This window comes from Lacerta agilis, chromosome 2 (genome assembly GCF_009819535.1).
Source record: "Lacerta agilis isolate rLacAgi1 chromosome 2, rLacAgi1.pri, whole genome shotgun sequence".
NCBI lineage: Eukaryota > Metazoa > Chordata > Lepidosauria > Squamata > Lacertidae > Lacerta > Lacerta agilis.
The window spans coordinates 29,564,960-29,580,824 of record NC_046313.1 but is presented as its reverse complement, the minus strand read 5'-3'; the positions used below and the strand labels follow the sequence as shown (position 1 = coordinate 29,580,824).

The 15,865-nt window shown below is 39.4% G+C and overlaps 1 protein-coding gene across 16 annotated transcripts in view; it reads left to right on the top strand.

Annotated features, from left to right (window-relative positions):
- Positions 1 to 15,865, top strand: part of CACNA1G (calcium voltage-gated channel subunit alpha1 G) — a 323,466-nt gene that overhangs the window by 304,613 nt on the left and 2,988 nt on the right. For 9 of the 16 annotated variants that reach the window (XM_033139211.1, XM_033139202.1, XM_033139196.1 and 6 more), the window contains 4 exons: positions 1,045 to 1,185; positions 6,972 to 7,106; positions 10,097 to 10,286; positions 12,773 to 12,942. In XM_033139211.1, coding sequence (XP_032995102.1) covers positions 1,045 to 1,185; positions 6,972 to 7,106; positions 10,097 to 10,286; positions 12,773 to 12,942 — 636 coding nt within the window. The remainder of the gene's footprint in view (positions 1 to 1,044; positions 1,186 to 6,971; positions 7,107 to 10,096; positions 10,287 to 12,772; positions 12,943 to 15,865) is intronic. The other 7 variants (XM_033139205.1, XM_033139206.1, XM_033139204.1 and 4 more) reach the window with 3 other exon arrangements.

The following is a 15,865-nucleotide window of genomic DNA, read 5'->3' as shown; positions in this document are numbered from 1 at the left end:
AACTAGGTTATGGCCGTGAATAACTTAAATCAGAGTATTTAGATTTCATCTGCAATATAGAATAATTGAATTTTCCACAGCTAGTAGCAAAAGCTTGAGGTGTAGTTCAGATTTCCAGATCAGTGGGGTTGTCATTTCCCCGTGTCTGGATCTGGATCCTGCACCAATCCAGTGACATCTGGGTGCCAGACTCAGGTAGGTACTCCTCATATCTGTGTTTGTGATCTGATGCAGGGTGACAGATTCACTGGCAGTCATGTGATCCGTCACACAGGCGACTCCAGCCTTCAAAGATTGTTACACAGTATAGGACCTAGCCTTGGGAAATACCAAGCACACTTCAAGCACTATGCATAACAGCACCAGCAGATAAAACAGAAGTCGAAATCCACTGAGTTTTGTCACTTTTTGTGCTTTTGAAAATTTAATCTTACACCCATCCAGTGGTTACTAAATCAGTGGCCTAATTTTCAGAGATGCCTAACACATGAGTCACCAAGCTCCACTGCAAATCATCCAGCATCTCTGAAGGCCATTTCTGTTTCTTACATGGTTAAGTAATGCCAAAGTGTGGATTTTTTTTCAGGCTTAATGCTGGGCTCCCATCCCCACCTCCATTTTAAATTGTGCATATTGTTGTTTAGCTATGCTGCAGTTTTGTTCCTGCTATAGGATGGCTCTGCAAAGTAGAAATAGTTCTATCAGTAGCCACTACGAATGAATGAATGAATGTAATGTGTCCCACAGTCTTAGAGCACTATCGTGTTTAGTTTTGGTCTAGTGTGTAGCACGTCTAAGAAAGGTCTGACTGTGGTATTACTGCACTGTTCTTTTTCCCCTCTCTGTCTCATGTCTTCCCTTCCTGTCCATTTCAACGACTGCTGTCGGTCTGAAAACATTCTTTTTCTTTTCTGTCTCTTCTGTCTCTCACACATTCATTCTCTCTTCTTTCTCTTCTTCCACTTCCTCTACCTTGCCCCGCTTCTGCCCCTCTCTTTTGGCCTGGCTTATCCTTTTCTGCATGCTATATGGCACTCCTCCCAGGAAAGACACTTGTTTGATACCATATCACTGCTGATCCAGGAATCTCTAGAAGGAGAGTTGAAGCTGATGGACAACTTATCAGGCTCTGTGTGCCATCATTATGCCCTTCCAGCTACTGACAATTACAACTCTGAGAAACAGGTTAATATTACCAATTTCCTGAAAAGTTTCTATCTAAATTTAGATTGAAACCTTTATTACAAAAGAGAGAGAGGTTTTCTTACTTTTATCTAAAGTAGGCGTATCAAGGCCGAAAGTGACTAAAAACTACTTTTGTAGGATGGCAAATGCATTTCTATTTGTTTAAGAGGAGATGGGTATTTACTAGGGATGGATGGATCAGCCTATTGTCATTCTGTGTCAGTTTTTTCACGTGTTCAATCGTACGACCAGTCCCCCTGTTTTCTGTGCCTGTGTTTAAAAAAACAAAAAACCACCATGAAAAATGTGAATTGAAAATGTCCACATGTTCTCCTAAAGTATGCATTTTGTACACATTCCCCCCCCCAATAAAATATGCATTTTCCTTGCACATTTTTGTATCCATTTTTGGAACCAAAATGACATTAGATTTCAATCTGCAGATAAGCTTGGGACCAGCAAACTGGGTCAATTCGCTTTAAAAATGCTGACCAAATAAAATCCTTTTCCATCCCTAGTATTTACCACCCAGTCCTATGCATGTTCAGTTAGAAAGCCAACTGAATTCAGTGGAACATACTCTTCCATCAGTATGCATAGGACTATAACCATAGCTAGATTTATGTTTAGACAAGTATTTAGTGCATTGGCATTACAATCCTATGCATACTGACCTGGAAGGAAGCCCTGTTAAATACAGTGGAGCTTACTTCTGAGTAAGCATGCATAGGATTACACTGGAAAGAATGTCATTAAGGCTGCAATCCTACATTCAATTTCCTGGCAGTAAGCCCCATTGTACTCAATGGGAACTTACTTTTGAGTAGACATGTATAGGATTGTGCTGTAAGGTAGCGTAGAGATGAGATGCTGCTCTTGTGAACATTTCCATTCATCTGCATGGAAGCCTATGTTGAATTTCATGGACCACTTTGGGTGTGAAAATAAGCTGGCCTGCGTGTAACCAAATGTGAAGATAGTTCAGTATGTGTATGGGGGTTGTCACCTTGGTTAGTAGTATATTCCTTGTGTCAAAGCAGATTATGTAATTTAAAACCTAAGACAATTCCAGTACTATCAGTGTACCTGATTATGATTAGCTCCATGTGAATATAAAAGGTGTATTTGTTCAAATCCAATTCAGGTTGAACCAAAACATATAATATAAATATTATAATCAATTAAAGTTTTGATAGCATATTAAAAGGGCATACTGATTAATCAGGAAAGTCAGGGTAGCTTTGGCATTCTTCTTGTGAGAGAGAAAAGGGAGATTGCCTCTTTTAAGATTTGCCATCTACAGTAACTACTGGCGCATACACACACATACACACACTGCCAAATTAACTGGAGGGCATTTTTGGTCAATTAAACATTTTCAGAGCTTTTTAATTATTCTAATCAATTAATTGACTAAACACTGCAGCCTTAATATGGGTTTAAGTTTCTAGTTAAGTTGGATTTAATAGCTGTTTTAAGCAGCCCACTATGAAACTTCCTTGTCTCTTAGGGTAGGGCAAATATATTGTAGATATGGGTGTAGGATGTGGCAGTGGTTCAAAAGGTGGAGGCATCTATATAGCTCCAGGTCTGAGCCATTTGATTGCCCTGCAGTGAGGCATCACATACTTGTAACAGCTGAATGGTTCTTATTTTACCACATGGAACCAGCCACCTACGTCGTTAGTTCTTACTGCCCAGCACAGTATACCACACTGGGACTCTCAATAGGTTGAAGAGTAGGATGACCAGTTTCTCCAAGGATGAAAGAGGAGGCGCATTTTTAAATAAACAGGAGGAGACTTTCAGTGTAGCCTGTCACATTGTCTCTCAGCAAATAGTGCATATCAAAAGTTACACTCTTTCTTCCACATGTAAACTATCATTGTTGATTCTCCTGGCCACTGGCATTTCTGAAAATGGAGCTCTCTCTGTTGAAAACATGGTATCCACCATGGAATCTTTTTTTCTGTTTTGTGTGAAGCAATTATCAGGCTTAGAACATTTACTAGGAAGCAAATCCTATTGAATTTGAGAAACTCTTCGTAACTGTATTTAGAATTATGCTGTGTGGTCCTTTTCTTATTTTACATTCAGCTGCTCTTGCCAGCTACTCCCATGAGAAATGTTGTGAAAACTAAAATCCACCCCCTCTCTCTTTCTGTCTCTGTGTCTGATGCATGGCAGGAACAGGCATTCTATGGCCCTCCAGATGTTGCTGGGCTCCAGCTCCCAGCACCAGTCAACATGGTCAATGACCAGGAGTCATAGTAGTTGAAATGTAGCAATAGCTGGAAGGCCACAGATTCCCTGTCCCTGATGTTTGGCAAGGAACATGTGGATCTTATCTCTGAGATAGAGACACACATTCTGGTTCTCACATTATAGTTGTGTATTTGGCAATGAGCTATCCAAGCAATAATCTGTTCGTTGCCACATCAACTGTGGCCCTGCACCTTTTCTAGCCATCACATTTTCACATTTAATGATAATAATTCATGCTTTTTTACCAAGCCTGAGGGTGGGATTCAACTAATGAGTCCCTTCAGTGTAAGTCCTAAACAATGGGGCTTTCCCCCTCATTCCCACATTGGCTTGGGGTGGGGCTAAATTGTGGGGAGGGAGGGGAATCATTCCATATGGTGAGCCAAAATGCTTGACTTGCTAGAATGACTGCCTTGCACAATGCTGAATTCCTCCCAGAAAGTCCTTCTCATTGTGATAGTTCAAAGTTGTTTGCATAGTATTTGTTTCCTAGTCATAGTTCCATTCACAACCAACACAGAATCGCTAGAATACCACAAGACTACATGCTATGCCAGTACTATCATTCTTATTATTAGAGAGCTATTGGACACAGTGTTACTGAATTTATCAACATGTTTGAGATCAAAATATTTAAATTCAGAAAACGACCAGATTTATAGATGTTCATCTAAATATGCTGTTTTCTGAAATCAAATGAGGTTAATTCAACTATTGCTGACTTTCTTTAGCCCTCTTTGAGATTCCCTAACATTTCTGGGTTAGATACAACTAGTCCTGGTCTCCACACTACATCCTGAAAGATTCATTACCATTGGACACAGATTGCTTGAGCACTTAAAGTAAAAGTGCTAATTCTTTGGCATAAAAAAATGAACTGCTGAGATAATGGAGGAATTGGAGGACATGGAATAGACATGTATCTTTATGTAATAGTGGCCATTGGTATGAGTCACTTTTATGGCACAATAATGTTTCCTGCAAAAATGAAAAAAAGGCCTATGCTATTGTGAAGACGCACATAAAATCTATAAATAAGATGCCAAGCTTTGAGAAAATTACTTGGAAATTTAACACTCCATATTAAGACCAATAAGCATATTGCTTGAGGATGATGGCAGCAGTGGGCCTCCTTTATTAATGAGGCCACCTTGACATGATATTTGCAATAGATTCTAAAAATGGCCCATAAACTACAAAACAAAGCATTTGTCACTGATCTGTTATAGGGCCCCTCTGAGGTCTTGAAATGTATTTATTTAGATAGAACTTTGAAATAAAGGGTTGGATTTCATTTTTTAAACAAGTAAGTGGCAGTGTTAGACCATGATCCCATTAATGGTAGTGGAAAGAGCGGACTGATATCCCTCAACTTTGATATGCTCAAGTCTGCTAATGGTATATACAAGGAGGATACACCAATTTTCTTTGAATTAAACAGTATTAAAGAATTACTTTTACTTCCTCTGTTACGTAGATTAAACCCCCTCTTGTTATACATGCACTGAGTGGCTGGAAGACACCCCCCCTTTTAATCAACCTGATTGTCTGATTAAAGGGTAACTAAATTTGGGACGTGGGTGGAGCTGTGGTCTAAACCACAGAGCTAGGGCTTGCCGATCAGAAGGTCGGCAGTTCGAATCCCTGCGACGGGGTGAGCTCCCATTGCTCGGTCCCTGCTGCTGCCAACCTAGCAGTTCAAAAGCACGTCAAAGTGCAAGTAGATAAATAGGTACTGCTCTGGCGGGAAGGTAAACGGCGCTTCTGTGCGCTGCTCTGGTTCGCCAGAAGCAGCTTAGTCATGCTGGCCACATGACCCAGAAGCTGTCTGCGGACAAATGCCGACTCCCTCGGCCAGTAAAGTGAGATGAGCGCGCAACCTCAGAGTAATCCGCGACTGGACTTAACAGCCAGGGTCCCCTTAAAAAACCTGCATTTAGTGCTCTGAATCTTACTATTCATGATAGGCTATCGCCACTATCTCAAAGAATCTAAGAATTGTAGAGTGGGAAGGGAGCTCAAGGGTCATCTAGCCCCAGCCCCCTTCAATGTAGAAATCTCAACATCCAATTTTTAAACCATACTGTTAAAGACAGCATTTAGGTTTGCTTGTTTGTTGGTTTGAAACAACTGATTCTCAGATTAAAAGGGATTAGCATCACATTATTATTTTATTGAATGTGACACAGAAAATGTTCAGTGTATGTCCACTAGTGTTTGTTTTGCTTAATTGCTTCAATTAAATCTAAGGAGCCATGAAAGCCAGCAATTCCTCAGCCGTTCCACTGATTCCATCGGACTTTTCTAAACTAGGGTACAGAAGTACTCCTGAGATTGTAATCTGACCACAACAAAGTAGATCTGCAATGTAACTATAGCATTTAAAATTGAGAAGGCATAATATACTGAACACCTAGCAGGGTTCAGGATCCAAAGAGCTAAGCTCACTTAGTTCTGAATGCAAAGGGGGCTTTGGGCTTGTGGAACTTGAACTCCAGCTCCCTTTGCCACTGAGCAAGCAATTTTGAAACTGGCAGAAAAAAACGTGCTATTTAAACAGTTGTGCCTTTTGGCTAGCAAAACCTGATCCTAGGTACATGTGGAGATGGGGGAGAAATTCAGTTCAGTTTGAATTTAAAGGCAGACTGACCTAACTCACTTTCTGAAGCAATATACTTTGAAATTTGCATTTCCTTGAATTTTGCAAAAGTGTGCGAAAATTTAATTTTCATACTCTATGAATATACTGAGGCAAAGTTTGCCTAATATATATTAATGAAAATAGCAAAGAAAAATGCATTATATATTGGGGAAATTTTCTTTGGAAAAAATGTGTATGTCAGGAAAAATTATATACTGTACAAACTCATGGGAGAAATTCACACTAAAATGCTAGGGAACATTCTTGAGGACTTTAAAAAATGCACATTGAACTGGAGATGTCGGAAAGTGCACTTATGACTTGAAAATGAGAAAAGGAGAGAATCCAAAATTGATGAATTGACCATCCTTACTTTGGTGCAAGTAAAGTAGCTGTTTGGACCCCAGATTGCAAAATTCATTAAAAGCAACAACAACAACAACAAATAATTCAGAGCCGCTGACCAAACACAAGCAGAATATTATTATAACATTTAGGAGTAGAATTTCTGGAAGCATGGAACATTTAAATGTAATTAGGCATGGTTTTAAAAAGTAATTCAAGAGCAGCTAAAGCTTTAGCTCCCTCAGTTAGCTCCTCAAAAGACTATATATTAATCAGTGCATCTTTATTGTGCAGTTGGTGATTTCCATCTTGCATTATATGTAAGCCTGTTTAGAACTTTTAGAAAATTAAACTTTGTCTCCATTTCCTTTTAGCTTTATCCATAAAATAATATGCACAATACAAATGCACTTTGTATTAGAAGGGGAACTACCTTAGTATTTAGGTGGTAATGGTGGTGATAATAGCATTTTTTTCTCAAAGACATTTACATGTGTCCTGGTTTCTTATGTTTGATCATCTCTCCCTTGTTTAGATCCCTCTAGCTGAGATGGAGGCTCTGTCTCTGACGTCAGATATTCTCTCTGAAAATTCCTGGTCCTTAGCTCTGACGGATGACTCTTTTCCTGATGATAATAACACACTCTTACTTAATGCCCTGGAGAGCAATGTACATACTCACTGGTCACTGTATATTCTGATGTTTACAGGGTTCTAAATACTGTTCTCAAGTGGGAAATAGCTATGGCATTTTCAGATAAGCAATATTTCTAATCAGCACATAACTTTTTTTATTTGAACAAATAAAATACCTGTAGTACCATTCTATTTGGGCTTACATTCAATATTACCTCTGAGGTGGCTCCCGGATGTTTTTATTTTACTTATTTCACATACAAAACATGAGAGTATTTTAAGAAGCACCAGAGAGATCTTCTATTGGACGTAAGGAAAATGCCATGACACAAAGGACCCCACTTAAGTTTCGCTTCTTTGAACTTAAAATGATTCCAAAAGCAGGTGCCTAGATGGTGTGGCAGCAAATCCCAGTTACAATTTTCAAGCATAAACTATCAGACTTGAATCTTTGGCATTGCTGCTTGTGTTGTAGACTTTTTGGTCACCGCTTTGATCAGACATTCTAGAATAAAGAGTGACTTTTTCCATTATGAAACATGCAACCAGTATTTTGAGCCCTGCTTTAACCATCTCCTCCTGAAACATTAGACATGTTTATAGCTAATGTGTAGCAATAAAGTGCTTTATTTCTGCTGTACAACAGACATAACTTCTCTTCCAACATTTAGTGGATTCATCCTTGTTTTCTCTTGTTCACATACCTAGCTTTAGCTGTGCGTTGTGTTGATGGATTTTCTCCATTCTAGTAGATTGTCATCATAGTTATTACTTATTTGGAACACATCTTTAAACCGTGACCGTATTTCCCATCATGCTTCATGGCATCATATGCAAAAGACTCAGAATGCTACAATGAATGTTTTTAAATGGGCCATTTTCTTTCAAACTGAGATACTAGAATAGAGAGAACATCCTGACCTCCATCAACATAAGACTTAAAAATAGATTTCTGAATCTGAGAACCCTAACAGTTCAAAAGGTTACTTTCATGAGGTCATATATCAGTCAAGTCCCTTGGTGGCAATATCAAGACATTTCAGTTTTGCAAAAGATATTGATGGATTTGGTTTTTAAATACAGAGAACTTTAAATTTGAAAAATAAAGTGTGCATACCTTCAATATTAACATTTTTTGTAATGAGTTAGTTCAATGGGTTGCATCCATCAGTTCCTTTCAGTTGACCTTAAGACTTCCATCAGCAGAGCATGGATGGAGGAAATCATTTTCCAGCTAATTCTCTCTCTCCTCTGCAGCTCCCAGCCACACTCTAAATCTGCTCGGGAGGGTCCTCCAATCCAGATTTTAGAGGGTGGGGCCGCAGGGGAAGGGGGAATTGCAAAATATTGTTTTCCTTCCCATTCCAATGATAGAAACTTTACTGTCAGCTGAGCAACTCCATTTGCTATGACAACATTGAGGCTTCAACACTGTACTTCATTTGAGAAAATGCACACATCAGTAGATTTTTTTTTAAAAAAAATGCCATTAAAACAAATTTATCAAAATACAAATTTATGATTTTTTAAAATGTTGTCAGATAGTAAACTAGAGTTAGTGTCTGCTTAGAAAACTGTGGACATGGCTGCACCATCCAAAATTTCATGTGAATTTCAGTAGCAAATATTGTGAATGGCTTCTTCAGTCTACACCTAGTCTCATGTAATGCCCCAATTGGTATTCCACAGCTAGCTTTCTAGTGCCAAAATTAGTGCCTCATAAAACTAACCTTACATTGATGTCCCTAAATATTAAGGGGAGGGGTACTTTTTGCAATGCTATGCATCCCAGCCATGACTGATAAATCAATCTTATCTTGTCAGAAAACCACCCAAATTCCAAATACATTTGTTGAAGCCATCTGAGCATGGGCCAGTTTCTACAATGAAACGTGAAAACATGTCATTGCACCAGAGAGAACATTTCACTGAATCAAGTTGTGAGATTTGCTCAACTCACATCAGTTGTAATAGGATGTCCTCTGTATCAAGATTCGATGGGGAAACCCTCTTGGTATAGGTAGACCTATATGTTCATGAGAATTCTTAGATACAGATGAATTTCCTATCTAAAATCATCAAAGAATAGTGAAATTCATTCTACATGGCAGGGAAGTCATATATGACTGGCTAACCTGGTAATTTTTCTTCTTTTTCTCATTTAAAAAAATTATATTTTAGTTTATCTTGTTTTACCATGCACACTAATTATATTTTGCTATACCATTAGAGAAATACATTAGAAATTCCTTAGGAGATTTGTACAGTAATGCAAAAGATTTCTTGGTAGATAAATTTTCACCAACTACAAAAGGCAGCATGGGATTGGAGATTGTTTTCATTTAACAGTGTTGTAATGACCTATTTTAGCATTTAAAACTTAATCTTTTATTTAAAGGATGTATTTTTCTTGTTGTTGGAAATACACCAACATCCCTCTATAATTCTTCTTTTCTATGCAGCCTGTTTTCATCAACACAAAGTCAATGAAGGTCAAATAAGGATTTGTCTTCCATAAAATGCACAAACCTCCCCACTTGTTTTAAATATATATATAACACTAGACTTATATTATGTACATACCCCTGTAAAAGTATCACTTGGTTGGGGTCAGGGTGGTGGGAGATTTTATTCCTCATTTTTAATGAGCAAAGTTTTGCAAAGCATGCAATTGTTATACAAGACCTTGAAGCATGATGCTTGTTCAATGACTCCTGAAATAGTCATGGTTTATAATTGCAGTGTTGTTTCTCTGTTTCCCCGTATTGTAATTTTTTTTTGTTCTTTTTAAAAATGTGGTTCATTCTGTGTGTGGTGGTTTTATTAACAGTGTAAAAGTAGGGCTTTTACCTCCTGGTCAACCCATCTGTGCAAATTTCATTTGGTTTCTGTAGAATTTGTTCACCCAAATGACATGCATGCTCACTGTATCCCCTGTATGTTGCAGTGGTTATCACGACAAGATCCAGTATGGACAGTGTATTTTTCCATTCTGTGATATCCGCACTTTCTTTTCTTTTTCAGGCCAATCTCCCCTCTAAAAATGACCCCCTGACTCTCTCACCAAGCAAAGATCTGCTAAGTGTGAGGAAGCCTTCTGTAGGCCGCACCCATTCTTTGCCAAATGACAGCTATATGTTTCAGGCTCCAGATACTGGCATCTACAATGACCCTTCTGGAGAAAGGAACACATCACATCAAAAATCTCAGTCAGGTACAAAATGTTTTCCTCAGAAAATTTTGTAATCCCCGGACATATGTACTTGCTCACAGAAGACTTCAGTCTGATACTGCTAGGTTTCTTTTTCCTTTTTGGCTTTGAGGTTTTTGTTTCATACATGGAAACTTCTGATAAACTTTTACAGTCTTTATCTCATTTCTTCCTAAATGGGGGATTTGAGTCTTGTGGCCAAAACTGGATGAGAGTCTGGGCAACTTAATTGCCTTAACTGTCTTTCTTAGGGCTGAACAGAACATTACATATACCGGTAAAACCCTTTTACATAAACCGGTAGTCACCCTTCATCTAAAGAGTTGCAAGTGTGCTGTTGTCCGTTCACTTACCGATGCCACCCCAATCTTTAATGACATCCAGTTGAATAAAGTGGGACATGTTTCTTAGCAAAAATGCTTAGGAGGATTGGTCCCATCATCCAGGGCTTTCCCACAGAGACATAATTTCAGAGTACTGTTCAGAATGATACAAAACATGAAGAGGTTACTAAAAGGGTATCGAAATTTGCATAGTAATGGGAACATTTACAGTTTAGCAGCAGGAATGGAAGAAAGCGGGAACAATCGCTATCAAGCAGAGCAAGTGTAGCTTGGCACTCTAGCATAGCATGAAATAATTTAAGATCCAACATAACTTGATTTCAGATCCTCTCAAAAGAGCATGATCCAGCAGGGACAGAGACTTCAGAAACGTATGACCTTGCTCCCTAATTCAGGTGGTTTTGGTGCTGACACTGCCCCTTCATTGGGTAGGCCCTTCTTCTGTAACTTGAGAAAGTATGACAAAGTGAGTGCCCCAGGCAGTATTAGGCTAGCTGGCAATACAACTGAACACCCAGTAATGGGTTTTACAGCTGAGTAAGGAACCTGGCACCACCCACACAATTCTCACTACAATTCTCACCAGCCCCAGCCAATATGTGCAATGGTCAGGGGTGGTGTTAAAGGCCAGCAACATGTGGAGGGCTACAATCCACATTGCCCATCACCATACTTTAAATGTTTAAGGTGTATGGTGCCCAAAGTACAAAAATACAAAGTAAAGGCATATTCTACTTCCAGTGTCGTAGGCACTATGACTCTCAGCACCAGTGACTGGGAATCACAAGTGGGGAGAGTGCTGTTGCGTCCAGGTCCTGCTTGTTGGCTTCCCACAAGCATTCTTGCCCAAGAACATATGTGCAGCCTCTCTAGATCAGATCATGGTCAGACTAGTTCAGTCCTCTTTGAACTAGGCTAGGAATGGAGCAGCTTTTTTCTTTCACGGTCCTCATTCCTTCAGGGGTAATCTGGCAGGGCAGGGGGCACATGTCATCAGTGTGCAGATACCCCTTCTCTTTCTCCTCCTTCCTCTCATTCCACATCAGGAGAAGGAGAGGGGAATTGTGCATTGTAGAGAATCCAAATGGTGGCAGGGCTGCCAACACAGCAAAAACACTTTGGGGAGGGGGAGAAACAGTCTGTGCTACTGCCACTGAAGGATAATTTATCTTTCCATTGCAGAAATTCAGCGAGATCCCATATATATATATATATATATATATATATATATATATATATATATAGTGTGTGTGTGTGTATAGTGTGTGTGTGTGTGTGTGTGTGTGTGTGTGTGTGTGTGTGTTGCTATAAATAGGGTGGAGAATTTTGAGAAGCCATTTATGCACAACTCTTCTTTTAAGTGACTGAGATCATAAAACAGAAATCCCAATTTGGGGAGGCTTATTGTGGATCCGCCTCAAAATGATGTTTACATTGCTCTACACAATCTCGTACATTGCATAAATGAGGTGCAGAAAATAAATCACCAGTTTGCATGTGTGAAGCATCATAACTGTTCCTCACTTTCTCTTTTGAGATATTACTTCTGCTCCTCAGAATAACTTAGCACCTGAGAAATAGTTGCCTTTCAGAACTCAGTGGAGTGGCATCTGCTAAATACATGCAGTTCTCTAAAGTGCTGTGAGGTTTGTATAAGCCATACATCACCAATAAGGAATATGAGTAACGTAACATTTCAAGTCAGAAAATAACTTTTGTGTTGTTAGTAAACTTAGGAGAAGGTTTATTTGAATAACCCTGAATAATAGAACAGATATTCTGTGAAATATTCCAGGACAAATGAGATTCCTTCTGTGGGAGATGGTCCAGATTAAATGAATAGCTTCTTGGTTTTGTTTTAAATCACATAAATGCTTTGGGCTTTGATGGAGAGGGTTCAAGCTCATCACGGAGGTTATAATTCACCACCCAAGAAGGAGGAGGCAGCTTGGAGAAAAATGCATATGGAATACACACAATATGACATTGGTGGATTGCTCCATAACCAACTCAGAAGCGATTTTATAGAAATAGGGAGTCCAGCAATTATGGGAGGCTATGTTTTCCTCATCCATGATGTACAGAATTTTATTTAACTCAGTTTGAGTTACCAATGTTCTGAGTTTCCCATCCTCTCCTCTTCAGGCTCAACGACGTCAGTGCAATCTCAGCCTGCAAACATTGATGCTCTCCTACAAATCCCAAGAGATCTCTTCTACCACCTCAAGCCCCAATACAATCCTGACTGGGAAAGCAAATCCAAAGCCCCTCCACCTGTGCATTCTCCTTCTGCAGAACGGTTACTTCGCAGACAGGTAAGCTGAGCTGTTGATGTTATCATGCAGCAAGTCTTATGTCTATGTGTACTACCATTCAGTGAAAGGCTTCATAGCAGGGCCTTGGAAATGATAACTAGCCACAAAATTGTTTTGGAAAAGGGAAAAACCTGTGAGGAGATTCCGATTCCGGTGGTAGATTCTGTGAGCACGTCAAGATCATTCCAACTTAAGGAGCTATATGGGCTGTGACACCACTTCCATTCTTCACTGTGCTTCATGGGCAGCGCATTTCAGCATCTGTTGAGTCTCTAGTAAGTCAGTGCAGGTGGTGTGGCTGGCATGGTATGCGCAATCCAGACAACTGGCTTTCTGAAGTGAGTACAGACCTTATATTTTTTGGGAGGTGGCACAAAGGACATATATTTACCTCATCAACAAGAATTTACTCTTTTATATCCGTTATCATCTTGCTTCCTAACCTTTCCTGACTTTGCTCAGTCAGTTGACCATGTGATCAAGTCGCATGAGCCTCCTGAAGGTCAGCAGCTCAGCCACCTGAGTTACAACGAGGCCCCTACAGGTCTGCATCACACTACAACTCCATTTTTAAAACTGGATGTTTCCTCTGTACTTACTCCCTATTATTTAAATAACATGAATGATTTGATTCCATTGCCCCAAACATTTTATTTATCAGGGCTGACAGCTTGGCAGTGGAACTCTTTTAGATGATATAGTTTTTTCTGTATTTTTAAAAGCTTGAATGATTCAGCGCTAGATTGATATTATGTAATACAAAGTGCAAAAGGCTATTTTTCATTTTCCTGAAATAGCATATCATGCGAGTGATTACTTAATAACCTCGTTTATTCAGGCCTTTACATTCCTTTTCAATGACAAAATAATGTGGCTAATTTCTTGAGCCCCTCCACATGAAAATGAAGCTCCAAGGTGAGCAGTTTACATTAATCTGGAGTATTAAACTGACAGGCTAAATTCTTAAAGCGTATTAGGTCGATGCTGAGCTAGCCTGCCAGCCTAATGTACACTAACAAAGAATCTAATTGATTTCATGGTTCCAGCCTATGAATACGCTCCTTGACGTTGAAGGGATATCAGTCCAATCCTTTTGAATCAGTGCTGCAGTGATAAGTGATCATTTTAGCTGTCTTCTTTTCATTCTTAGCCGTTAAAACTAGTTGCTGAGGACTAAGCATTTTTCAACGCCAGATTATAATTGGACATAAGGAATTAGGCTAGCATTTTCAAGAAGCATTTAGTGACAGAATTTGAAATGTGCAGATGCTGCAAGTAGAATACTTATTATTTGCAGGTAGAATACTTTTTATTTCATTTTGGTGGACGCCTAAATATGTTTACTTTGGGCCCAGGAAGGCACTAATTAATCACACCCAAAATGTGAAGCCACTCAGTATTCATGCAAAGTCCATTCTGATTCCTAATTTGCAAAGTGGGTCTGGGAAATTCCTGGCCGTCCAGAAGTGCCACAGTCTACCCAAGGAAGGGTATAATGTTGAAGCAAGATACCTGGACCACATACCATACCTCTTTTTCCTCAAACTCTTCCATCATCTTTCAGTTTCTGTACTACGCTTTAGATAGGATGGTGCATTTGTTGCTAGGATTCCATCGGAGACTATGTGAGGGGTGTATGTTTCTGGTATCAATTTATTTAGTCTGTTATGTCTTTTCATCTTTCCATCTACTAAATGAGAGTAAGGAGACTATGAGCCCATTTGGGCAAAAGATAGCCCAAGAGAAAATTAAAAATTGCCAGTCTTGCTCACACTGTAGCTTGTGAGTAATACTTCCTGACTAGCTCAAATGAGGCTACCTCTTGGCCACCTGTCATGGTCCCCTTCTAACAATGGCTGCCATTGCCAACCATGAAAGGGAAAGGGATTAAAATAATGAGAGTGCTTAGCAGCATGCTCATCATGATGCATGCCCCTGGGCCTGAGGTCTCCCCCCATCCTGAAAGCTGTCTGTGGACAAACGCTGGCTCCCTCGGCCTGAAGCGAGATGAGTGCCACACCCTATAGTCGCCTTTGACTGGACTTAACTTTTACCTACCTTTAGTGCCACATGCCCACAAATACTTATAAAATAAGGGGTTGTTTTCTTTTTTTAATGTTAGTCTAGCCAAGTAATGGGTCTTTGACTATTTTCTCCTCCTCATCAAGATTAATAATATTGCTATTTCTCTAGTCATTTTGCTAGTATTTCCCCCCCCCCCCCATCTTGCTATACTATTAGTCTCAAAGAAGTCATAACAGGGTATTTGTACATACATCTGCCAACTGCTTTGTTCAATATGTACATCGCATGCGTTTTTATTTGATTTTATCTCTCCTTCTCTCTCTCTCTCTCCCACTCTTTTCCCACTTATGTCCTCTCCTTAACCTGTGTTTAGATAAATCTTGTTCACCACATCCCTGGCCCATATACGTTCCTTAGTCACTGACTCTCCTGTCATTCAACTTCCCTCGCCTTTTTTCAGTGCTGTAGAATGGACCAAATTCCCTGCTGTAGCTAAAACCATAGATCCCGGAAGGCCTGGCAGCTAGTGACTATGACTAATTCCCTGGTGAAGATTAGTCCATCAAGTGAATTAAAAGAACAAAGCTCTGTTCTCTGTTGAGGAACATGCTCCCTGCCAGTGCATTACAAAGAGTGCTTTTCTTCAGAGGAATTCTACTTCGATTCATTGGTTCGTGGGTCAGGTGGACTCTAAAACAAAGGTGTAAAACAATCCCATTCTACTGCTAATAAAATGTTTAGTAGGGATCAACCTAGCAGTTGGTTTTTTGGAAGTGAACTCAGATCTTCTTCTTTTTTTAAGGATTATAATTACTATCAACAGCCAAAGATGCCTGACAGTATAACCAAAATCAATAATCATTTGTATTATCAAATGCTCTGCAAATTCAAATTCAAA